We start from the raw sequence: 25,873 nt of genomic DNA on the forward strand, positions 1-25,873 counted from the left end.
GCCTGCACCAGACATTTTCACAATCTCATAAATTCTCCTTCGTGTGTGTTTTGTTTGGGAGAGCATTTTACAGATGTATTTTAATAGTATATTTTATAGTAGATAATAGATCAATCTAATAGAGTTTTCTTTCCACAGCCTCATGCCACATGACAGTTTTCTGCTATTTAAAGACATGCAAAACAGATCTGGTTTGGCAACACTTGTGCATACCTGTCATATAATGGATTTTATTGTTGTGTTGACACAGAGTTGAAAAACAATATTCACGTCTTTCACCTGCTCGAGGAGCTGATCTCCTATTAACCTTGTTTCCAAAAACACGATTAAAGCTTTAGCTCATCTGAATTTTTTTCATCTGCTTCACCAACTTTTCACATGTTGCTTGCAAAGGTAGCCAAATAATTCAGTGGCTCACTCACAGGAAGAAAAAGGCTCCAAACGGGCCCTTGTAGTGGTGCAGCACCCATAGAGGCAACTGGGGGAAAGTGGGGAAAATTTTGAAGTAAATCAAGGCCTCGGTATATGTTTTAATAGTTTATATCATGTTCATCCTCTTCATATAATCACCTGCAAGACCTAATGGAGTGACAACTGCACATATTAAGGTCACATTGACCCAGTATGCTGCCCTGGGGTAAATATGTGCTATTATGCCCCAAAGTCTCCCACATTTAGTGGATTGTGTCAAGTTCCTAAGCATCGGTCAGACAGTGCAACATGATTTTATTATTTGCCCGCAATCAGCAGCAGTTACACACAGCAGGACTCTGCCTCTCTATGTGTGTACCTGTGTGTTTGTGAGTAGAGGTTTATTTAGTGAAATATCCAAACATGTAAGAAGAATAAAGTTTTCTAGTCTTACAGTTAGTATTAATAATAAATAAGCTGATCCGATTTAGTTAACATTACTACTAAAGTACAACGTTATCAGTTATATTGAAATACCCCTCTTTTTTGACAAGAAAGGCGGAGTCTTGAGATTCGGAGAGTCTTCTGCAAGAGTGTCCTGGGCTGTCATTAGTAGAATTAATCTATAAAAAAAATAATAATAATAATAAATAAATAAAAATGAAAAAATAAAAAGCCTGTGCATTCCCAAAGTGGCACCTGGGCAGTTTGTGGTTTCTTCCATGCAAACTATTTGCAACAGATGCAACTGGTACTTGCTACCAGCTCTGACCACTCCCTAGACCTTCAGAATGAGATTGTAGCAATGAATTTCAAAGCAACTGCCAACAACTTACCAAACAGCCAGTGAACGCACATTTTTGTCTAACGGTTGCTGGTCGGTTTATAGGCCTCTGTGACTTGAATCAGTGTTTTGTTTATTTATTTATTTATTACAAATATACTGCATGGTAAAATGTCAAAATATCTCACATGAAAAGGCATTCTAATCAAAAGCATGTTGGCGGAGTGAATCCACCCTTGACATGTAAATGCTATTTCACCATTTTTGTCAAATTTAAATTGAATTTGCATTACAGCTCTTTTTTTAAAAATTGCCAATTCCAGCCTATCACTAGCAAGGATGTGGCCATTTGAATTTCTGCTGTGGTATACTGCCTCTGTTCCTGGAAGCTTTATTGTAACTTTTTTCCGTTTATTTATTTGTTGTCTGATTATTTGGCTTTTTTTATTATTATTATTATTATATTCGCCGTTGATTATTCATGTTGTCGTTTACTTTTGTTGGTTGTGTTGAGATAGCGCAGAGAGGAAGGGGCGGGACGAAATAGGACCCAAACATCGTCCAATGAGAAAACGCCCTGTTGGCCCAACAGGCATCCCGTCATGCTCGCGGACTCAGCGCTACGTCAGCAGTGATACAGAAACATGGCGGTGCCCATAACGGAGAGCCCGGCTGTCGGCGCTCGTTTGTTGATAACAACTTTTGTCACGACGCTAATATTTTACAGCAGTGTCGCCGACATCGCCGTGGGAGCTTCGACGACAGAGGAGGCTCCACACCGCCGGTTTGAGTACAAATACAGCTTCAAAGGGCCGCACCTGTCTCAGAGTGACGGCGGTATCCCTTTCTGGATCCACACTGGAAGTAAGTTTGTGTCCAGCTGTCAGCATCACTGAACCGCTGCTCGTCAAATCTCTTCGACAGTCGTTTGTCCAGCTGGCACGAGCACGGCTGAGGCCATGTCCTGTTTGTGGTTTGTTTCGGCTCTGGGGTGTTCAGAGGCGACAGCGGCTTGTTTTGTTCATTCACAAGTGCACTAGGAAATGCTTTGATTTTAGCACTCGACTCCCAGTCTCATTTTCATTCAAATCAGTGCAGAGCTGAATAAGTCAGAGTTAAGTTCGAAGTCCTGACTGGCGCTGGGGAGTGTGCAGACACAGGCCTCCTCATTGTTGAACTTTCCTCTTGCAAAAATAGGCCTTTGGAGTCTTGCATCACACTGTGAGTATTCCTGCTGATACAAGAAAGCTGCACCAGCTTACACTGCATTCTCTCTAAATAACACTGCATGAAGACCACCTTCATTAGCATTCTGCAGGTTATTTCCTCAGTGAACTGTTTATTGGTGGCTTCATTAAGTGTGTGAGTAGAGGTTAACAGGAAGCAAAGAGAGAGAAAACAGAGCACCCAACATATTGTGAATAAACTTTTTTTCTGTTGTCCCCCAACAGCTGCAAAGATTACTGTCACATTTGAATGCATATTAAATATGACCTTTTACACATTCCCAGAGCACAAGCTGATGCTCTTCTTTGCTCATTTTGTCTTACAAGAGCTCCAAAGCCATACTTCCTGTGATATAAAACTGCTAAAAATATTTATTCATTTATTTATTTATTTATTTATTGACCTGGTACAAAGTAGAAGCAGTGTAGCATTTGGAGAGGGGAAAAAAGCGTACAAACAAATCAGGTGCTAGGCAGTAAAGAGCTTATCAAGTAGGTACAACTTGATAATGCTGACGTGTAATAACAGTAATACACCTCTGCAGCAGTAGTGGGGGAAAAAACAACATTTATTGTGTCACTGAGTTCTTTTCCACAGATTTGTGATAGTAGAAAGTTTGTGATAAATTAGTAAGTAAACTCACTTTGCGTCCTCTCTCTGTTCTAGATGCCATTCCTAGCGCAGACCAGGTGCGCATTACGCCATCCCTCAGGAGTCAGAGGGGTTCTGTTTGGACGAAAAACAAAGTCAACTTTGAGCACTGGGAGGCCGAGGTGACATTCAGGGTATCTGGAAGAGGAAGAATGGGAGCTGACGGTTTGGTAAGAAGGGGAAAAACCTCAGTGTGGGCTGATTGTGCAGCTGCGAGGGTCTAGCTTAATTTTCCACCGTCTACTCCAGCATACTCCAAGCTAGCCTGTGCCAGTCTCTTCCTCATGATGAGCATAAACATAAAGAGAAATCTTTCTAAAGCCAATAGGAAACAATTTTTTTCAAAGATGATAAGAAAATGTGTGTTTGTTAGCTGACCTTAACCAGTCACATGAATGGCTGAGGAAAAACACTCTCAGTGATCCCACACTGATTATCACTGCTTCTGGCTCAGCTCAGCTTAAACCCCCTCCTCTATATTGGACATTTAACAACCACGTATGGTGGTAACTCCTTGAGGTGGATGGCTGTTGCTCGGGAAACTGGTTGCAGATCTTCTGCACCAAAATAGTAGTTTTTCACGTTTGTCTGCAGTTACTTGCTAACTTCTAGCTGAGTGATAGTAAAATGTCAAAAGGTCCAATGCAAATTAGAAATGAAAAAGGTTCACCTTCAAAATAAAGTTTTGGCTCAGTGCTGCAGCCAGCATTTTTCAAAAGGCACATCTTTTACTTTGAAGGCAAACCTTCTCCATTTCCACTTTTCACAGTTTCACTACTGCTCAGAGAGCAGCTGGGCAGTGTTTGTAGACAAGACCGCAACTTCCATTGAAACAAAGACTGTAGCAATATGGTAGCAACCAAAGCAGTCACAATGAGGGTTTATCTTACTGCTTGTGCAATACACATTTTCACTTAGCAACAAGGGTTGCCAGGGGGTCACTGACCAGTCCATAGGTCTGTGTGACTGGGACTTTAGCAATCATTTTCCCTGTAACTACCATCAACATCCAATAACTAGTTGAGGAATAATAATTTTTCCCTCATAGCCAGTATTGACTGTGTGGATGGAAGAAATCTCCCCGTTGCTGTACAACAGGCCAATATTTCTTTTGGGGATAATCTAATAGTAGATATTAAGAAACTTGCTTCAAAACCTGTTTCACCTACACACCCTGTTTCAGGTGTGTCATACCCATAGGGTTGTATGACAAACACTGCCTAACAAGTGTAATGTGAAGCATAAAGATATTGATTTTACTTGTAAAATAAAAGTAAAATTTTATTTGTATAGCACCTTTCAAGACAAAAATCACAAAGTGCTTCACAGAAAAACTAAAACATAAAAACAAGTTTAACCTTGTAAGAGGTTAAACTTCTCTGGGGAGCCTAAATGAAGCACTTCACCCAAATACACAATTGCATGCTACAAATATGTAAAATTGCAGATTTTTATATTGTCAATGATGTAGCAGTATTTCATGCAGTTTAGTTAGGTGCTGTTTCATGTATATAGCACCAAATCACAAATAATCTCAAGATGTTTTATATTGAAAGATTGAAAGAAAACCCCAACAATCAGAGATTAATAGTGACTAATGAGTAAATACAGAGTTGTGTGTAAACACGTCAAGAGTGAAAAGAGGTGAATAAAGAAGAAACACACAATGCATCACAATAGACCCAGTAACCTTGGCCTGTTACACCATATCGTCATCTGACACAAACTTTAAGCTTTATCAGAGGTTTTAAGGCTAATCTTAAATAAGTGCGCTTCCTTCTATTTTTAAATACTCTAGGAACCGCAAGTAAACCAGCACTCCGAGAACAAAGTGTTCTGACAAGGACACTATAGCTTATGAAATGAACTTACACTGTATCCGTTTAGGTCAGTTGTTAACAAGAAACTGGAGTAGAGAAATGGTGCACTGTGTAGTCAGTAAGTGGCATTTTAATCTTTATTAGATAGTGACAGTGTAGAGATAGAAAAAGGAGAGAGGAAATCAAAAAGAGAACAGATAAATGTATGACACTCAACTCAGCTGGGCACGCAGAAAAGGCTCTGATCTGATCTGATCACACTGTCTTAAAATAATATTGCCAAACCATCAAAATAAAAATTGCTTTCCAATAGAAAACAAATATATGTGTATGTTTGTATATATGTAATCACCCATATATCAAATTTCCTTTAAATATTAAATCAGATATTCTTTATTCAGCTCTAATCCCATGGATTCCAAACAAGTTCTTTTACATAAATGAGCTATTTATTGTTTTTTTATTTTATTTACTGACTTATTTTTATGGCTGACAGGCCGTGTGGTTCACCAGCACACAAGGCCTTGAGGGTCCAGTGTACGGAGCTGCTGATCAGTGGAACGGAATTGGAGTCTTCTTTGATTCTTTTGACAATGACGGAAAGGTTGGTGTCAGCTATAGTTTTTAATAATGGTAAAACCTTAATGAGTAATAAGCGTAAAGTGTAAAGCGCTATAGCTTTATTCACATTTGTTTCTGTTATTGTGTGGTGGGAGCAGTCGGTTGAGAGACTTTCTGCCTATATTATAACAAACAGCTTGATTTCTCAGTCAGGAATCATGTTAGCAATTAAGAACCCAGAGCTTTTTGTTTATGTGAAATTTAAATTTTACTTAGTTAAATAAGATTACCTAAACATCAAATCTATTTCTGTGCTTTAGATGACAAAAAGGATTAATTTTTTTCTTTGTTTTCTGGGAATCTTTCCAGAAAAATAACCCAGCTATTCTCATCGTGGGAAACAATGGCAACCTTGTTTATGATCATCAAAAGTAAGTAAACATTTCTTGCGCTTTCCTCTGATGTCATCACCAACTCGAATTTTACCAACTTAAAGAAGATTAGGAAATATGATTATATTTGCTTGGAAAGTAAATAATCCTCTCTCCTTCCTAATCTCCCTTGGGCGAGTGAAAGCTTTAAATCATTTTTTTAAATCTTAAATTCTGTGCCTACTGTACCATAAAGTATATACGCAGGCATGAATGTTATTATCTAATAAACGTGAGTGTGTTTTCCTCAAAGTTTAACCGTAATTATGAGGTGCAAGTAATAGTTTTTTGTTTGTTTTCACGCAGCGATGGCTCCACGCAGGCCCTCGGTACATGTTTACGAGACTTCCGCAATAAACCCTACCCTGTCAGAGCCAAAATAACATACTACAAAAGGACACTGACGGTAGGAGAAAACATGAACCTTTTAGCATTAAGTGTGTATATATTCACAATGTGAAGTAAGAGAAAAACAATGGCACTTTTGAGACAGTAAAAATGTAGCTGTGTTTTTGTTTTTGGTGTTTTTCCTCTTCAGGTCTTGATCAACAACGGTTTCACTCCGGACAAAGAGGACTACGAGTTCTGCACAAAGGTGGACAACATGGTCATTCCATCTGACGGTTTCTTTGGCATTTCAGCTGCTACCGGTGGTTTAGCAGGTATTATTCTATTTGCTGTTAAAAGTCTTTACTGTCTACAAAATCAAAATTTCGTAAGCAACGGATTTCTCTGTAATAACTCATATTCGACCCAGCAGTCGCTCTTAGCTCACTTTCTAAACTGAGCCACGCTCACAGGCATTTTATCAGCCGCATATTTTTCCTCTTATTGACTTAGCTCCTCCTTTTACCTTCAAAACCATCCATATGAGGTGATAGCTTCACACCACAGCTGCAGATTTGTTGGCTGCACAGAAACGGTTTGAATCTTTTGTTCCACTATTTCCCAAACAGTGACTGTGGAGGTCATTTGAGTACAGTCCTTTTCTTAGCAGTGTGGTCTTCTGCTGCTGTAGCCCATCTGCTTCAAGGTTTGATGTCTTGTGCATTCTGAGATGCTTTTCTGCATTTCTTGGTTGTAAAAATGGTTAACTGTCATCTTCCTATCAACTTGAAGCAGTCTGGCTATTCACCTCAGACATTAACAAGGCATTTCACCAGTTTTTGGAACTGGAACTCACTAGATGTTCTCTCTTGTTCGGACCATTAAAACATAGAGATGTTTTTTTTTTTGGAAAATTCCAGCAGATCAGCAGATTCTGAAATACTCAGATTAGACTGCGTGGGACCGACAACCATGCCAAAAATCACATTTTTTTCCTCATTCTGATGCTCTGTTTGAACTTAAACAGGCCCTCTTGACCATGTCTACACATCTAAATTCTTGCTGCGATTTAACTGGCTAATTAGATGTTTGTATTAATGAGCAGTGGCAGTAGTAGCACTAGAAATATTTCAGGTCTGCCTTCTATTAAAGACTTAATTTCATTTGTACTGTCTAGTAATTTTCTGTAGTTAAAACATTATTGAAACATTACCTCAGTCTTATGATGACGTCACTAGTTTTGCTGGTCTGGTCTTGACTAGTTAAATTGTTTCCATCTTAACATTATTGCCTATTAGTGCTACCTTTAGTCCTTGTTCCTAGTATCACTATTTGACTTACTGCTTATTGGTAATTGCTAATTACTAATATAGCATGATAGTATTACCTTATTGCAGTTGTTTCTGAGATATTATATTATAGTCTTAAAGTGTGGTAATTCAATAATTTTATTTCTGATGTTTGTGATTTTTCTCATTGAAATTTTCTTTTGTCCGTCAGATGACCACGATGTTTTATCCTTCTTGCTATTCAGACTCACAGAGCCTGGCCAGCAACCGGTAACTACTTTTTTTTTTTTTTTTTTTTTTGTCTAGAACTCCTAATACGTTTCCAATCCGTTGTGTCTTTTACTCACTCTGTAGTTGTGTGTGTGTGCGTGTCTGTCTGTGTGTGTGGACGTGCATGTGTGCGTGCATATGCACTATACACCCAAGCAGAGCCTCTATTGAGTTCACAGAGGGGTTTTTTGTCTTTCCCATTGAAGCCCCCAGTTGAATCTGAGATTCCTAAAGAAGAGAAGGACAAGTACCAGGAGGAATTTCAGAACTTCCAGCAAGAGCTCGATAAAAAGAAAGAGGAATTTCAGAAGGAGCACCCGGACGTCCAAGGAGAACCAAGTTAGTTTTCTGAAGCATGATGGTCCAAACAGTTGTGTAAAATTACACAATGAATGAAAAATACACATTTGTTTTTATTTATATTCTATATTAATCTGTTACGTGTTACCTAAAAAAAAAAGTTAAATTATTTGAAAAATATGAATCAGAATACATTCAAGACAAATATGTCCAAATATTACTTTTGTAAATCTACATGAAAAGTTTACAAATTTCTTTTCTATAATTAGGTTTTAATCTGCAGTCTCTTTTTTCAGTCGATGATTTGTATGAGAGTGTGAATGACCGGGAGATTCGTCAGGTGTTTGAAGGCCAGAACCGGATCCATCTGGAAATCAAACAGCTCAACCGGCAGCTCGCTATGATCCTGGACGAACAGCGTCGATACGTCTCCGTCATCACGGATGAGGTCGCCAAAAAGGGGGCAAACACTGAGTCAGGACAGGTGGGCATGTCATCAAGAAGCAAACTTACGCAAGCTAAAGGTGTTCGCTGTAAAGCTGCAAGATAGATTTTTAGATTTTGTTACGAATGGAGAAGCATGTTTCTTTCTTCTTTTTTTTTTTTGTTTCTTTTTACATTTTAAAAATGTGTGTCAGGACTTTGGACTGTCTTTCTATGAACTCCTACCTTATTAAACTTTTCATCTGAGCACTTATCAAAACATAGGAAACCCTTTATATGACAGCTGTAACAGTATGAACTTTGAGACCATTGTGCTTCATTTCTCTCTTAGCTGGATTCTGCTGGTCAGCAGCTGGGCTCCATCGTAGCCACGCAGCAGGAGGTTCTCAAAAGCCTGAACGAGTTGAAGTAAGTAACAACAGTGTTTGTTGTTGACAATCAGTTATTCTTAAAAAATAGCTGTTTTTTCAAAAAAACAACATAAAGACACATCCGTGATACTCCAGAAAAACAAGGGAAATCCTGCCGCTTAAATCCATCACATCACATTTAATCTTAGGAGAGGCTGGCTGCGACATCACAGGTGTCTGCTGTCCTGATAATCCAGCGGCTGTAACGGCTTCCTCCACAGTTGGTAACGCTCGATTTCTAGGCCCAGATTTACTGATGCATTGCGCCAGTGTAAACTGGGTTTTGGCACAGAGACAAGAGTGCCCAAATACCTAATACCAATTACCTAATAAAAAAAACTCATTTGCAATGAATCCGTTGCATGATAGAGAAATGCCGCATGAGCGGGATAGTGTTGCAGTCGTTTGGACAGACTTTTTGACAGCTGATCAGGAAGCAGAGAAACCCAAAAGGTGGCTGATTAGGAATTCTGTCATACCACAATTACAGCTCAAAGTGCACACTGATATCCAGCTCTAATGTGCTTCTTTTAAAACCATAAAAATAGTCACCTGTGCTCAGATTTCATTTTTCGCAGAGAATGATTGATTCTGCTACTTAGAATAAGTGAGTCTGATTTGGTGTGTAGGTTCAATGTTATATTAGGTCAATAACATATCTTTGCTTATGTATTGTTTACCATAAGCTCTTTATGGACTATGTCATTGTGGGCATGCCAGCATTTTTAAATACACTCAACAAAAATATAAACGCAACACCTTTGTTACTGCTCCCATTCCCCATGGGATGGACGTAGAGACCTAAAATTCATTCCAGATACACAATATAACCATCCCTCCCAAACAGTGGTCACAAATCAGTCCAAATGTGTGGTAGTGGGCACATCTGCCATATTGAGATAATCCATCCCACCTCACAGGTGTGCCACATCAGGATGCTGATCTGACATCATGAGTAGTGCACAGGTGTACCTCAGACTGCCCACAACAAAAGGCCACCCTGGATTGTGCAGTTTTGTCTCACAGCAAAATGCCACAGATGCCACAAGCAATGAGGGAGCGTGCAATTGGCATGCTGACAGCAGGAATGTCAACCAGATCTGTCGCCCGTGCATTGAATGTTCATTTCTCAACCATAAGCCGTCTCCACAGGCGTTTCAGAGAATATGGCAGCACATCCAACCGGCCTCACAACCGCAGACCTCGTGTAACCACACCAGCCCAGGACCTCCACATCCAGCAGGTTCACCTCCAAGATCGTCTGAGACCAGCCACCCAGACAGCTGCTGGAACAATTGGTTTGCACAACCAAACAATTTCTGCACAAACTGTCAGAAACCGTCTCAGGGACACTCAACTGCATGCCCGTCGTCCTCATCGGGGTCTTGACCTGACTCCAGCTCGTCGCCGTAACAGACTTGTGTGGGCAAATGCTCACATTCGATGGCATCTGGCACGTTGGAGAGGTGTGCGCTTCACGGATGAATCATGGTTCACATTGTTCAGGGCAGATGGCAGCTGAGAATGTCCCAGTTCTTGCATGGCCAGCATACTCACCGGACATGTCACCCATTGAGCATGTTCGGGATGTGCTTGACCGGCGTATACGACAGCGTGTACCAGTTCCCACGAATATCCAACAACCTCGCACAGCCATTGAAGTGGAGTGGACCAACATTCCACAGGCCACAATTGACAATCTGATAGACTCCATGCGACGATGTGTTGCACTGCATGAGGCAAATGGTGGTCACACCAGATACTGACCGGTTCTGGGTCCCCAGACCCCCAATAGCGCAAAAAACTGCACATTCCAGGGTGGCCTTTTGTTGTGGGCAGTCTGAGGTACACCTGTGCACTACTCATGATGTCAGATCAGCATCCTGATGTGGCACACCTGTGAGGTGGGATGGATTATCTCAATATGGCAGATGTGCCCACTACCACACATTTGGACTGATTTGTGACCACTGTTTGGGAGGGATGGTTATATTGTGTATCTGGAATGAATTTTAGGTCTCTACGTCCATCCCATGGGGAATGGGAGCAGTAACAAAGGTGTTGCGTTTATATTTTTGTTGAGTGTATGTCTGCTGCTTGATGAGTGAGTCGTTATGACTGACTTATGAAACAGCTACGTAGTCTTACTCACTCTTTTGTCAGCCATTTAGCACAAATATTTATTTTCCTTTCAGGAAAACTTGATTGACAAGTTTGATTCAATCTGGGCGTTTTTAAAATCGAGCTGCACGAACAAAGAAACTGGATTTATTTATTTTTATTAATGCATATTTGTCTTGTGTTAATTTTAACACACCATCTGCATAAAGATTTAATCAGAATGACAAGATATTAAAGATTGTAGTTTATGTAACATTAATCTCTCATGTATCACAAAAAAGCAAGCTGTTTATATGCCCTAAATCCAACAGGACATTCATTCTCAGATGACTGCATACATGATTTTCTTTATCATATTGTTGACCCATAATTCCCGTGGCACTCGACTCTTGGTTACTCGTTTGCTAAATCTACCCAAGCACTCTCAGTTTTTGTTTTTTGCTTCTTCTTTTTTTTAATCCTGCAGTGAGTGGGAAGATGTAATAATTGAATATTAAGGGTGCTACACAGGAGTAAGCTGATTGGCACAGTAAATAAGTTTGCTGGCAAAAGGCTTCAGCAGCTTCTGCTAATGTGCTAATGTGAGCAACTGATCTGTATTACTTTATAGATTAAGTGCTCAGTTTATCCTGACCCGTCTTAAACACAGAGTTTATGATAGGACTTAGTCTCGCTCCAAACCTACATAGAGGGCTCTTTGCTCATAAATGGGTCACTTGGAGTAGACGAAGATTAGACGTAGGGTTTAATAAATGCTCACTTACTTCCTCAAGGGAGATTCCCCCCCCCAACATGTCCGTGAAACAAATTAGATTTTGTTTGTATGTCGTCCTTGTTTCAGACCAAGCCGAGCAAGAAAAGGCCCCTTCTTAGCACCGTTCTGCCCTTATCAGCTTAGTAGTCTTTAAATACATCTGTCATATACAAGCAAAATACAGTGTCCCATCCTTTTGATTTCTTGTCACAATCTCCCTCAGGGCTGTCTTGCTTACACTAGTGGAATTCTGCTCATTTGTCTTTTTTCCCCTTCATAATCGCCTTAGACGTGTTTAAGATGATAGAGGGGAAACTAGTTGCTTCCTCCCTGTAAGTAATCAACTTTTAGAAATTACATTTTGTTGAGAAATGTGATCCTGGCTTAAAGTCTTTCTTCTCTTCTGGGAATGCTTTGCATTCAATGTAGTCTTCCTTTAGTGATTAATCTGAAAGTGAAGATGCAGATTTACAGATTTCACATTCAGTCCTTGGTGGGCCTCAGCACTAGCACCTCAGACTGGTTTATTCTGCTATCTGACGGGGTGAATGTGAGAAATGATTTGTACTAATTTCCATTGATAAATCAAGGGTGAATGGCAGCTTGACACAAATCTTCCAGACAGATGATGAAGTGACCAGGATAAACCAGTCTGAACTGGTCAGCATATGTTCTTTTGACCCTGACTGTTCAGTTAGTGGTGCACAGGAGTTATAGAAGAGTGTTTCTACCAGATATAAATGAGCAATTTAAAGATTGAGACGGTAAAATGCTTCCACGGGTGATCAATTACAGTTAGAAAGGCTCTCAATTTCACGCACATCCACATTAATGGGGACCAGCTATCAGATGCTTTGTTACATTTTCAGACAATTTTTTAATTTTGTCTTCAGCATGTTAGCCGTCCCTCTCATAGATGCATAATCCACGTGGTGTCCCCCTGTTTCTGAGCCATTTCTTATCCCTCTGTACTTGTAATCTGTTGTAAGAACATGTTTTTATAAGGGATTAATTTAGCAATCATGACCTCTTTTATCAGATGGCAATTTTCTGTTTTTTCAAAGTTTGAGAATATGTAGCCTCCAGTGAATAGGGATTAAAAGATTAATTTTTAGACAATTTATATGACTTTAAATAAGCAGCACCTCACAGCATGTTTACTGTTCAGCATGTTTCCCCACATGAATTCAATCAGCAGTGATTTATTTCAGTCCTTTTGAGGCTTCTTTAATGTTAATGTCCAGTCAGTAAGCATGATGTCTCTGTCCTTCTGCAGAAGCTCCTTTCACGAGTCGCTGAGACAGATTGGCTCTGTCCAGAATCAGGGTAATCAAGCCGCTATGGGGACATACGAGACCATGCAACATTTCAGCGACATCAAGGAACATCTGCACACCGTCAAAAGGGACGTGGAGCACCTGGTTCAGCGTAATGCTCAGGTATGGATCGGAGTCTGAACTCTTCTGATCTGTTTTACAACAAAAAAAGTGTTGACTGAACTCGCTGATCTGCATTGTGTTGTTTAGAATCCAGCTGACAAGGTCCTGAAGTGTCCCGAGTTGCCTCCCATGCCTTCCTGCTTATCCACTGTTCATTTTGCAATCTTTGTCGTGGTCCAGTCAGTCCTATTCTTCTGCTACGTCATGTACAAGTAAGATATCAGGTTGTAATTTGGGTTGCATCTGCCTGGAAATCTAACCACTCCTCTAATTTTTTTGCATCCATTTCTTTATTTCTTTTGCAGAAGTCAACAAGAAGCAGCAGCTAAGAAGTTCTTTTGATGACCTACTTTCATAAAGCCAAAGTGTATACATGAGGGAATGTCCATTTCCATTTTTTTTTTTTTTTTTTGATGGGGTTTGATTATTTTCAGTGTAAGTTATTTTACTTAAAAAATTGGTTTTGCTGTAGATGTTTTTTTAATTCATTGCAGATTTGTAATTTGATCAGTGTAACACTTCTGGATTTCCAACATGATGCAACATGTTACTTACAGTATTCCTGGTTGGTCAGATCCTTAGATTCTTTTTTTTTAAAAAGAGAGAAATCTGCCACAGTCCCATTCCCTGAAACAGAACCTGTGTTTTGAAATGTGCAATTTTGTATAAAATACGGCAGAACTATTGATAATGTAAACCCAGACATTGGATTTCTGGGACTGTTTATCTGTTTCAGTTGAGTCAAACAAGTCAGAATCTGACATATCCTCTACCTGAACAATTTACATAAACGACTGTAAACAAATAACTGCACCATGCCTGGTTATTGTTCCACACTTCATACATGGTGCATCTATGCTCAATAATTTGTTTTCTGTTAATTTCTCATTATCACAATTTTCCCACCTATTGCAAAAGACTTCCTGGACGCTTTATTAGGTTAACCATGCTAATACTGGGTTGAATCCTCATTTGCCTTCAGAACTTCCTTAATTCTAAATGTCAGATTTAACAAGATGCTTAAAACATTCAACAGACATCTGCACATCCACGACTGGACTCGATTGGACTGCGATCGGGGGTCTAGAGGCCATTTTAGTAGAGTGAACTCACATTCATGTTTAATAAACTAATGTAAGATGATCTGTACTTTGTGACATGGTATCATGTGCTCGTGGAAGTATTCATCAGGGGATAGGTACACTGTGGTCATAAAAGGATGGACATGGTCTGCAACAATACAGTACTCAGATTATAGTGTTTAAATGACATTGACTAAGGGGCCCAAAGTGTGCGAAGAAAACATCTTTGACACCAGCAGCCGGAACCCTTCATAGGTATGCAGAAGAGCATCTCTTAATGCACAACACGTTGAAGCAGATCCGCTATAGCAGCAAGAGACCACATCAGGTGCAACCCCTATCAACTAAGAAAATGAAACAGGTGTGACAAATCCATGCTTTTGTTGTTCACACCAAATTCTGACCCTACCATCCAAATGTTGCAGCACAACTTGAGACTCATCAGATTTTCTCCTTTCCAGACCATTCTTTGTAAACTAGATATAGTTGTGCAAAATGTATTGACACAAAATGTAGTTGTTGTGGGCCTCGGATCAATTTCATGGCCATCCATAAATTGGATATTTATTTGACTAGTTTCAATACAGAGACTAGAATGGCAGCTGACCAGATGACTTTGTTAACTAGAGCAAAACTGGAAAACAAGCAAAACATTGTGTAAAAACAAACCAAAAACAAATTGTATTAATTTTTATATTTTGGTATAAAAAGTGAAAGATTCAATTCTTTCGGAGGCAAGAAAGAGCAGATTTACCTCTCTGGGTTTTAAAAAAATGTAAAAACCGAGAAGAAAAAAACCTCATATTTGCCATCAACTTCTGAAAACAACTGTGAATAGTTACAGAAACCCTCCCATCTCTGGGCAGGTCATGCAGGATGAAATAAAGGTGAAGAAGGAAACTGTTCTCTGGTCCAACAAATTAAAAGCACTTTCAAAAATGATGGACACCATGAGGGGGAACATCCAGCTCATTACCAGCACACTCTTTATAAACATGGGATGGTGGTTGCTTCCTGAGCAGGTAAAGTGATTACAAGTGGGGTAATTATGACCCCATTATTTTTTAAATAGCAATAATTTCTCTTTATTTGTTTATCATACTGTTTCTTTCCTTTATGGTGTTCAATATATTTTGAAAAAATATATCAGCAGGATTGTACATCCCGTCACCGGTACTGGTACTTATAAAGCACTTCTCTGCTGCAACTGAGTAGAAAAGCATTCCATTCAAAGAACAAGTCTCATTCACCCAATCATACACGCATTCACACAAGTGGTTTTATTTTCCATATTCAGACTCTGATGAATGCAGGTTCATCTCCAGGTGCAGCATCTTGCCCAAGGATACCTCGATACGCAGACTGGAGGAGTACTCAAGGCTCAAAACTACAACTCAAAGAACTGTACGGATCCTCTGGTGCCAGACATCACAGGCCACCATGACAGGTCTCATATCCATCCTCCTATGGCTGAGAGCTGCTTTGAATCCAACATGAATGAGGCCTCCACAATCAGGCAGGTGGTTTAAATGTTGTGCAGGAGTTCTCTATGATGTTGTTTGATTGTATTAATGAAATTAAAAACAAAAAAATAAACTCTTACAATCTGCACTGTACTCTCTTTGGTAGTATGAGCACCACCGAGTTATTAAATCAGCAGAGCAGCTTTCCTAAAATGTTCAGCGTGCAATCATTCGTGTACAGGTTCCTCGCCAAACTTGAATTTTGATTGCGTGATAGTGAAATGAAATGAAAGGTCCCCACCCTTCCTGTCAATCATCCTCCCACGGAACAATAGCACTGCTTGAGGGATGGCTTCACAGGGATAAACAAGACTCTAATCCTGCTCCTCTCTCTCCACCCTGCTACTCTGCTCTTGGCAGTATGAGCTGCACACGGGCCAACCCGTACTTTACTAATATGATTAAGCAGCAGTGGGTGGAAGCCACATATGTGTGGTGATAAACTGAAGACGCCCCACTCCAAAATGATTTTTGACACGAGCGCGTCTCCAACTGTTGCCAAAGAATCCCCGCAGTGTCAGAGTTATTCGAAAAACATCCAGAAAGTCCCGCATGATTTAAAAATAGAGAGAAAACAGGCCATCTGCCTCTTAGTATAGTGAAGCAGGAAGGATTAAATCCAGATTATGGACGAGGCAAAACGTGTGTGCGTTTAAGTGTGTGCATGAGTGTGTGTGTGTGTGTTGTGTATGTTTCTGTTGCTTGTTGCCAGTGTGTCCTTGGGTCCATAGACAAGCAGCAGGTTAGCTAGAGAGCTACCACTGGATTTGACAGCTATAGGAAGCTGAAGCGAAGGGGAGCAGGATCATATTCATCAGCTCAAAATTCCTCGTAGCCGTAAAGGGTAAAGAGTCCCAGAACTGAAGATGGCTTTCTTGATCAAGAGCATGATTGGGAACCCCCTGTCAGGAATGGGTCTTGGCGGTGGAGGTGACAAAGAAGAGGAGGCCACCCCCTCAGATCCTGCCAAAGCCGCAGGGATGACACGCGAGGAGTATGAAGAGTACCAAAAACAGTTGGTGGAGGAAAAGTAAGTAGCAACATGGAGGGTACCCCCTGTTTTTTTCTTAACGGCTGTCACGGGCCCACCAAAAACAGTATGGCTGCTGACTGTGCAATCTGACCTTGACAAGCTGTGTTCTGTTTCATCTCATTCATTTCTTTCACAGTTTTCCCTTTTTAATCTTAATATATGACTTTAATCTTCACACGTTAGCCTCACTAAATCTTAATGCCAATGTGGATATTATTTCTTTTGAATTTACAATAAGCAAGGTGTGTTTCTGAGCAGTGGATCTGTCATTGAAGGTCACAGAAATCATACCACCACAGTAAAAATGCTGTAACATTTAATCTTTTTTTTTTTTAATTCATATTGTTCTACAATATAATCCGTCAGGGCTATATGTCATAATGGACCCAGCTCAGTGATCTTCTATAATCTGTCATCTGATTCTGCATCGAGAACAGTTATTGCTGACATTTTGAGTGACTTATTCAAATTTTGAATTTAAACAAATAATCAAGCAAAACCTACCGCGTGAAGAGCATTTTCTCACTTTTTTTCTTTTCACTTTCTTACTTGTCTTTAAAAATAAAGTAACATTAATAATTTTGCTACATTAAATATTGAAATAATGGCATAATGTGAGTTTACAAATAATTAAATTCAATTAGTTTTTTTTTTTTTAAATGCACAGATTCTGCAGCATGAAGCAGATCCATGCAGCCTGTATTATATAACAAGTTTAATCCTGCCTCTCTACTCCCATGTTTGGGTACTTAAATCCGTTTAATTTTGAAAGGCATCAGAAAATGTCTACATCTGTATTAACTGCACAATCCTACCATTGATCAAATTCTCCAAAATGATGATTCACACACAAACAGAATTTGTTAAAGAAAGAAAACGAAAGATAAAAAGCACCTCTTCAAAGCAAAAATAGGCCATCTGTAACTTGTACTGCTGTGAATAAAATTTCAATAAATGGGAGTTTGTTGGAAATCTTAACCTTAACCACCTTGGTTTTTTTCACTATAGTTTATATTGTGGTGTCTTGGCTGGATTTCAAACCTGCTTGACTCAGTCTAGCCCAATAATCCCATCTTTAATTGGCTGAGGGAAAGTACACAAGCTTTGTCTCAAAAATGCAGGAATATGCAGAGTCTGGCAATCACGATCATCACGTTTTTAACTTTTTTTAACTTATCACTGATAATCTGAAAATCATGATTCAAAGATCAAAGTATCATCATTCAGAAAAAAGTTTAAATGTTGTTTATAATGTTACAGTGTAATAATTTTTATATTAAATATGCAAATGTTCTTGCTGAGCAGCAGTCTCAGCATGTACTTCATCTTTTAAAGTTATAAGTGTTAAACTTGGGCAGCATACATTAAGAAATATTGTATAATTTTTATTATAAGAAATATTAATTTTACACATTTTACATATTTTTTAAAAGCTGCAAAATAAGAAAAAAAATTACATGTTAAATATTAAAAAAGAACAGCTATACCACATATGTCTACTAAACGTAACTTTATTAAAGCTGCTATTACATACAGCATGAGCGTTCCAAAAACAGCTAATAGGTAAACTAGCAGTAAGTAAAATGTTATTTTTTATATATTAAACTACATACTGAGAGCCTGTAGGTGGAATGAACCATGTTAGTACATAAAACTGAAATTAACTGGAGGATGTTAAAGGCACTGAGCATTGATGAACACCAAACAATAAAAAGCAGAATAAAATACTTTAAAGATTTTTTTTCTGTAGTTATGTCAGAATTTAAAAGAAAATCTAAAAGTAAACCAGATTTCTTGCACATTCGTGGTTCGGGAAAACTTTTAATTATGACTAATGGCCAACACTGAAGGATAGTTTACTAATAACATTTTTTTGTCCCGGAAGGATGGAGAGAGATGCAGATTTCTTGCATAAGAAGGCAGAGAGGGCAACACTGAGGGTGTGCCTCAGAGATAAATACAGACTCCCAAAGGTAAGTATACCCACATTTTTTTACTTTTACTTTGGGGACTTACTCAAATTTGATACAGATTCATTATATTAATTAAGGCTGTGTCAGGTTCCATGAAATCTGAATGATTTTTATTGCTTTTTGGTGATTTACACCATTGTCTACTAATATAGCAAATTACAGCTATTGGTTTACTTGAGTTAATAGATGCACTTTCAATACAAGAGTTCACTTTTGCAAGCATTTTATAAACATATTAACATTCAATATATTTTCATAGAAGCTAGCTATAAACAGAGGTAAGTACAATTAAAATTGCAAATATAAATATATTAATATACCTAATAGACCCTGGTGGTTTTGGTTTAAAAAACATTACAACATGCTTATACTGTATCTGCTTACAATAAATGTGTTTTAAATTGTTTAAATGTAATTTTTTAATTAGATTACAGGTATGTATGAGGGATTTTTTTAAAGATTAGGGCAGGTAATAATAATTGACAACCCTTTATTAAGCTTTATAAAGAAAATTAGATGGCTGAGCTAAGTGCCCTGTCTGTAGGTAGAAATAGCTACTTCATGGTTAGTTTAGGCTATCTTACTCTAATAGTAGTGCTTGGCAACTCCAGCCTGGACAACAGGAGGTAGAAGTCATGCCAGTAGATTAGTGGAAAAAGATTCAGCCAGTGTCCCGGAGATGTTAGCCTATGTGTTGCGCACTGCGCCTTGAGTCGGACAAAGCCAATTGCCACTGAACAGATGTCCCAGGCTCATCAGGAAGCACCAAAGTTATTCAGAGTGATCTGGCTTTAAGAAACAGCAGCATCTACTTTAGAGTGTTCAAAGTGAGCTATTCCAGGATTTCCAAGGACTCTGAAAAGAAAAACAAACTGTAATGGAAGGAGAAAAAAAGGTATGGTAGATTTTTTTAACACCATTTAGAGCTAAAGACCAAAAGAGGGACCTTTAATTTGATAAACATGTGATTAACTATGTGTTCTTTGGTGGAAATGGCAAAATAAGTTTCTGTTACAGGTTTTCTAACATCGTGATTGTTATTTATCTAAATGAAGAAATGAAGTGATGACCTTGGCTACCGGAGGTGTTTCTAACAATCTCTTGCAGCAGGCATGTCATTGTTTGTGTTTGTGTTTCAAACGGCAAATGGATTTCTTAGCACTGTTTCTCTTCTAAATTGAAACCACATAATTATGATAAGGATAATGGCTGAAAGAAGTACGTGCAAATGTAATTATGCTTGGAGAATGATGGCTACATCGCTCATCACTCTTAAAGGGAACAAAGGTCAAAGTGTTTTTACTGGAGATTAGCATTTGAAATAGATTTTTCAGCAACAAGAAAAAAGCAAAAACATTCTTTGAATTATGTGAAGCAGACAATATGAATAAAAACATTGGTGTGGTAAGAAATAGGAATGAGGTCTCGTGCAAGGCTATAGAGGATATCTTTAGATTCTAATAGGAAAGGATAAAGCAGGTCTGCGATAATCCCTCAGATTGAACTTTAAAGTACCTGTAGTCACAGCACAGTGCCTACTGCATGACTATTCCAGATATTAAGTGATTAGATTTTATTTGTTGAAAAAAAAAAAGGCTTTAAATTTAACATCTTTTCTGATGCCGTGACACATGAAGTGTGGCAGTGTGGATAATAACATCAGATGAGACTCATGCCTGCTTGATAAAAACACAGCCAGCCGGAATATCCTCGAGTGCAGTTACTTGAACGTGGATTAAGACAGATATCAGAGTCTATCTGTTTGTCTTCTGCCTTGTTTTTAACTTTGCTTGTTTACAATTTGATTTCAAACCCAGAAAAATGTGCCTAATTTGAAAATAAAGGGGTAAAAGGAAGATCTTTAAAAAGCCTGTTCAATTCTCTTTGTAAGAATTCAACATAAAATGTAGAAATGCAGTGATCATTATCCAGCTCGCTTTATAAATCAACTTTCACCTTAACGCACCGATGTTCCTGGATTCTGACCGTGCTCTCTGTTCTGATGTTGTCACTGTGCAGAGCGAGCAGGATGAGAACATGATCGAGATGGCCGGGGATGACGTGGACGTGCCCGAGGAGCTGCTCAAGATGGTGGATGAGGACGCTACAGAGGAGGAAGGCAAAGACTCCCTCCTGGGTCAAATTCAAAACTTGCAGAACATGGACATGGACCAGCTGAAGGAGAAGGCCTCGGCGACGGTCACCGAGCTGAAGACCAAAGCAGAAGAGAAGTGTTCCGTCATGTGAGCAGCCAGAGAGGGCGTGTGTGTTCACAAAGTCGGGAAGAAGAAGAAGAGAGAAGAGAGGAATGAATATCACCACTTCCTGGGGGAAAAAACACGTCTGGGATACAGTCAAAACGTAAAAATGCCTGCAAAGTATTCATTTTTCTTATAAGAACGAAAAGGCATTATCTTCACCAGGGTGTTATATCTTTACCACAACCAGTCTGCATCTATTTAAGAATATACATTAAAGGTTTCCATGTCAGCTGATTACTCGGTGGGTAATCGTTTCCAACTTTCCATAAAAACAAAATAATACTATTTGAAATCATGTGCTGAGTGCCCTATCCGCTCCCTCCCCCTCATCCCCGTTTAGACAAGAAATCTAGAAAAGTACATTTTCCTGATCCACTGCCACAGTTGATTTCTTTTCATAACTCCTTCATAAAGCTACAGGCCCTGATATATTTCGAAATTTGTAATTGTCATATAATATATTATATTTTTCTCTGTTTATCAAAAAATTTAAATGTTCAATCTCTAAAATTGTTTTGCGGTTCATTAAAATAACCAAGACTTATTAAACCAATCCTGTCTGCGTATTTCCACTTTCCTTTTGGTTTCATGGTGATTTTTCTTTTGTATATGGTGTTGAACTAATGAAATGTAGTCTTTTTTTCTGTCGGTGTTACTACAAAAGGTGATCTTTACAAGTTTTGACATTATAGTTGTAATAAAAACTGTTGTGTCTGACACATTTGCGGAGACGTTTGCAGATTTGCACAAACTGTAATTTCAAAATCATTACAATAAAAGCAATGCTCATAAACGCTTAAAACACACATGGTGGCTACACTGAGAAAACTTCAAATAAAGACATGTGTGGAATACAAGTAATGTCTTGGTTTGCATTGTTAAGCTTGAAATATCTTCTCAAATATCTGACTTTTTTATGTGTCAGTTATGTGCAGCAATTTAAATGGAAACACCTTGTTATGAATGTACTGTGTATGGTAATGTGATTTTACAATCAGATTTAGTGGCTTTTAAACTGGTGAGCCAAGCAGAAATTCTGTTGTACAGACATCAAATATTTAAGATTAAGTAACTATAATCCCATCTACTGAATCAGGACTAATACAGTAAGTAAATAAATAGGTCTTAATTTAATTGGGCATTATCCAAACAGTTTGGAACTATAAGGCAGAAAAGGATGGGGGCTGGGGGGACAGGGAGTCACAACCTTAGGAGTTTCACATGAACCCAAGATGTGGATTTGTAAAGTCTGGAGATTACGTCTAATAGGATCAGCACAGCCAAGGTTGTCAGCCTGTGCCGTCCTCCTCTCTTTCTCTCCAGATGAGAGGACAAACTCAGGTTTTGAAAAACCAACTATCCAATTCTCCTTTTACAGAACAAGGAAGTACTAGCTTGGAATATTTCCATAACACCTCCATTCAGCCAACAAAACCTTTGCAGCATAAACATGCTTGCAGACATGCTTGTAAAGTGTGAAACAAATGGAGATTTAAGAATGAAAATATTTTCATTTCTAACTATTTAAAGAGCTAGCAAAAAGTAATGGCTAAACAGTTTAAGCTAACATAGTTAGCTTAAAGCAAGCAATGCACTGTTAAAGTATACTTTTTCTTAAATTGAAAAATTTACTGTTGCTAAAAAAATAACCAGTTATAATGAAAAATTATATGATTACCCATGAGTATTGATATACATTGCTAAAGGTAAGAGTTAAAGCACTGAAATAATAATGGATAAATGCAAACAATAACACTAGTTAGCTACCGGTAATCATAATGGCTTAATACTTGAAATTGTTAGCTCCTTAAGGTGCTAAACAGAGAAACTGACTCACCAATGAGTGCAGCCAGTGCAGGTTTAACAAAATATTAACAGGAGCAGAAGTTCTGTTAGTTGCTTAAAACATTCTCCTGTATACTCGCAGCTTAATTAGAGTTACCTACCAGCGCCATAATAGTTTAGTTATGCTCACTGATGCACTGTGGCAACAGAAACCCTTTATTAATAAGTCAAGGCTTTTAATTATTCCCCAGAAGGTCACAGCATTGGTCAGGATGAGCATAATGTAAATCTTTACTTTTCTACACATCAGATGGATGGAAGTCATCACAGTAAACCTATTGTTAAACCACTTGTTACACTGGACCTGCAGTGGAGCTCTTGGGACAGTTTTAATTTAATAAAGTGCATTTAGTGTAAAGTTAAAATCAGAAAAGCATCACTAAAAGTCAAACTCAAATTCACCAAAAACACAGACAAAATAATGGTAATGTTTATTATTAATTCATTATTCAAGATATTATTACCTTGTAGAACTTGTGGTTTTCCCCTTACCCACTGTTGTATTTTTCTATCTAGAATAATGATTGATTGATTGATTGATTGATTGATTGATTGATTGATTGATTGATTGATTGAATCTTTATTTTGAACATGTTGAAAAAGTATAAAAAAAATAGAATTAAAAGAGACAAATGAACAAAGCAAACAAAAGGAAAACGAGCAACCGCAACTCCAAATAACGTCCATGTTCAAAAAGGAGCAGGAAGAAGCATAAGCTTTTCAACTAAACTATTTAAATATTGTACTTTGTACCTATCCATTTGACTGTATCCCCAAGCCATGCTTAAACTTGGGAATTAATTTCCAACAAAGTAAAATCTAAATCATACACCATCTGGTTTTTCAGTATTGTTTTATTTTTTCACAGTACATAAATGGATTAATAAATGAAATGCTAAAGTACAATCCTACATGGGGTATCACATCATTTACACACATCAACAATGTGTGTTTTTCATACGGTTCTGTCCTTATCATGTAACAGTTATGTTTATTTTTTAGCTTTTTGGGGCCTTTTTGCTTTTGTTTTTAATAGGAGAGTAAAGTAAGCAAGAAGGTAGAGGAGGAGAGTGAAGAGGGAAACAAGCAGGGGACACTCAAACCCAAGGTACTGTAGTGAGGATAATAGCCTTTGGTATACAGGGAGTGCAGAATTATTAGGCAAATGAGTATTTTGTCCACATCATCCTCTTCATGCATGTTGTCTTACTCCAAGCTGTATAGGCTCGAAAGCCTACTACCAATTAAGCATATTAGGTGATGTGCATCTCTGTAATGAGAAGGGGTGTGGTCTAATGACATCAACACCCTATATCAGGTGTGCATAATTATTAGGCAACGTCCTTTCCTTTGGCAAAATGGGTCAAAAGAAGGACTTGACAGGCTCAGAAAAGTCAAAAATAGTGAGATATCTTGCAGAGGGATGCAGCAGTCTCAAAATTGCAAAGCTTCTGAAGCGTGATCATCGAACAATCAAGCGTTTCATTCAAAATAGTCAACAGGGTCGCAAGAAGCGTGTGGAAAAACCAAGGCGCAAAATAACTGCCCATGAACTGAGAAAAGTCAAGCGTGCAGCTGCCAAGATGCCACTTGCCACCAGTTTGGCCATATTTCAGAGCTGCAACATCACTGGAGTGCCCAAAAGCACAAGGTGTGCAATACTCAGAGACATGGCCAAGGTAAGAAAGGCTGAAAGACGACCACCACTGAACAAGACACACAAGCTGAAACGTCAAGACTGGGCCAAGAAATATCTCAAGACTGGTTTTTCTAAGGTTTTATGGACTGATGAAATGAGAGTGAGTCTTGATGGGCCAGATGGATGGGCCCGTGGCTGGATTGGTAAAGGGCAGAGAGCTCCAGTCCGACTCAGACGCCAGCAAGGTGGAGGTGGAGTACTGGTTTGGGCTGGTATCATCAAAGATGAGCTTGTGGGGCCTTTTCGGGTTGAGGATGGAGTCAAGCTCAACTCCCAGTCCTACTGCCAGTTTCTGGAAGACACCTTCTTCAAGCAGTGGTACAGGAAGAAGTCTGCATCCTTCAAGAAAAACATGATTTTCATGCAGGACAATGCTCCATCACACGCGTCCAAGTACTCCACAGCGTGGCTGCCAAGAAAGGGTATAAAAGAAGAAAAACTAATGACATGGCCACCTTGTTCACCTGATCTGAACCCCATTGAGAACCTGTGGTCCATCATCAAATGTGAGATTTACAAGGAGGGAAAACAGTACACCTCTCTGAACAGTGTCTGGGAGGCTGTGGTTGCTGCTGCACGCAATGTTGATGGTGAACAGATCACAACACTGACAGAATCCATGGATGGCAGGCTTTTGAGTGTCCTTGCAAAGAAAGGTGGCTATATTGGTCGCTGATTTGTTTTTGTTTTGTTTTTGAATGTCAGAAATGTATATTTGTGAATGTGGAGATGTTATATTGGTTTCACTGGTAAAAATAAATAATTGAAATGGGTATATATTTGTTTTTTGTTAAGTTGCCTAATAATTATGCACAGTAATAGTCACCTGCACACACAGATATCCCCCTAAAATAGCTAAAACTAAAAACAAACTAAAAACTACTTCCAAAAACATTCAGCTTTGATATTAATGAGTTTTTTGGGTTCATTGAGAACATGGTTGTTGTTCAATAATAAAATTATTCCTCAAAAATACAACTTGCCTAATAATTCTGCACTCCCTGTATAGGTTGTTTCCTTAACCAGCTGAATTACAGTAGCATCAAAGTTAAGAAAAAAAATGTTGCTTTCTTATTGAGAGCTGATGAGAGCGAGGAGACTGATATCACTAACAAACAGTTCGGGCAAAGTTGGGTCAACAATATGAGACGTTAATGTTACTCAGTCTACCAGTACCTCTGTTTTTACTGACCCCTTTGTCAGTTTTATAACCAAATA

The 25,873-nt window shown here is 38.7% G+C and overlaps 2 protein-coding genes across 3 annotated transcripts; both read left to right on the plus strand.

Moving 5' to 3' along the window:
- The first annotated feature begins 1,724 nt into the window (after nucleotides 1-1,724).
- Nucleotides 1,725-14,382, plus strand: lman1 (lectin, mannose-binding, 1). Of its 2 annotated transcripts, XM_082541548.1 has the most exons (13): nucleotides 1,735-2,059; nucleotides 3,089-3,243; nucleotides 5,390-5,497; nucleotides 5,824-5,885; nucleotides 6,192-6,291; nucleotides 6,424-6,547; nucleotides 7,713-7,771; nucleotides 7,978-8,110; nucleotides 8,368-8,555; nucleotides 8,847-8,923; nucleotides 13,077-13,239; nucleotides 13,327-13,451; nucleotides 13,545-14,382. In XM_082541548.1, exons 1-13 carry the CDS (start codon nucleotides 1,840-1,842, stop codon nucleotides 13,579-13,581), a joined length of 1,551 nt encoding a protein of 516 aa, XP_082397674.1. In that variant the 5' UTR covers nucleotides 1,735-1,839; the 3' UTR covers nucleotides 13,582-14,382. The 2 variants fall into 2 exon arrangements, with proteins under 2 accessions (XP_082397673.1, XP_082397674.1); XM_082541547.1 differs by lacking the exons at nucleotides 13,077-13,239; nucleotides 13,327-13,451; nucleotides 13,545-14,382 and adding an exon at nucleotides 10,078-10,719 and having other exon boundaries at nucleotides 1,725-2,059.
- Nucleotides 14,383-16,467: 2,085 nt separating this feature from the next.
- On the plus strand, nucleotides 16,468-21,968 carry cplx4a (complexin 4a). The gene is made up of 3 exons (XM_082542724.1): nucleotides 16,468-16,874; nucleotides 18,763-18,850; nucleotides 20,870-21,968. The coding sequence occupies exons 1-3, from the start codon at nucleotides 16,711-16,713 to the stop codon at nucleotides 21,095-21,097; spliced, it is 480 nt and encodes a 159-aa protein (XP_082398850.1). The 5' UTR covers nucleotides 16,468-16,710; the 3' UTR covers nucleotides 21,098-21,968.
- The last annotated feature ends 3,905 nt before the right edge of the window (nucleotides 21,969-25,873 follow it).

This window comes from Aulonocara stuartgranti, assembly GCF_965226115.1.
Source record: "Aulonocara stuartgranti genome assembly, chromosome: 7".
In the NCBI taxonomy this organism is placed as follows: domain Eukaryota; kingdom Metazoa; phylum Chordata; class Actinopteri; order Cichliformes; family Cichlidae; genus Aulonocara; species Aulonocara stuartgranti.

Excerpts from the sequence above, each read along its gene's own strand:
- lman1 (XM_082541547.1), top strand. The coding sequence starts at position 1,840 with ATGGCGGTGCCCATAACGGAGAGCCCGGCTGTCGGCGCTCGTTTGTTG. Across the intron at positions 7,772-7,977 it reads CAGAGCCTGGCCAGCAACCG|CCCCCAGTTGAATCTGAGAT; the intron begins GTAACTACTTTT and ends TTCCCATTGAAG. Across the intron at positions 8,556-8,846 it reads CAAACACTGAGTCAGGACAG|CTGGATTCTGCTGGTCAGCA; the intron begins GTGGGCATGTCA and ends TTTCTCTCTTAG.
- cplx4a (XM_082542724.1), top strand. The coding sequence starts at position 16,711 with ATGGCTTTCTTGATCAAGAGCATGATTGGGAACCCCCTGTCAGGAATG. Across the intron at positions 16,875-18,762 it reads AAACAGTTGGTGGAGGAAAA|GATGGAGAGAGATGCAGATT; the intron begins GTAAGTAGCAAC and ends TTGTCCCGGAAG. Across the intron at positions 18,851-20,869 it reads ATAAATACAGACTCCCAAAG|AGCGAGCAGGATGAGAACAT; the intron begins GTAAGTATACCC and ends GTCACTGTGCAG.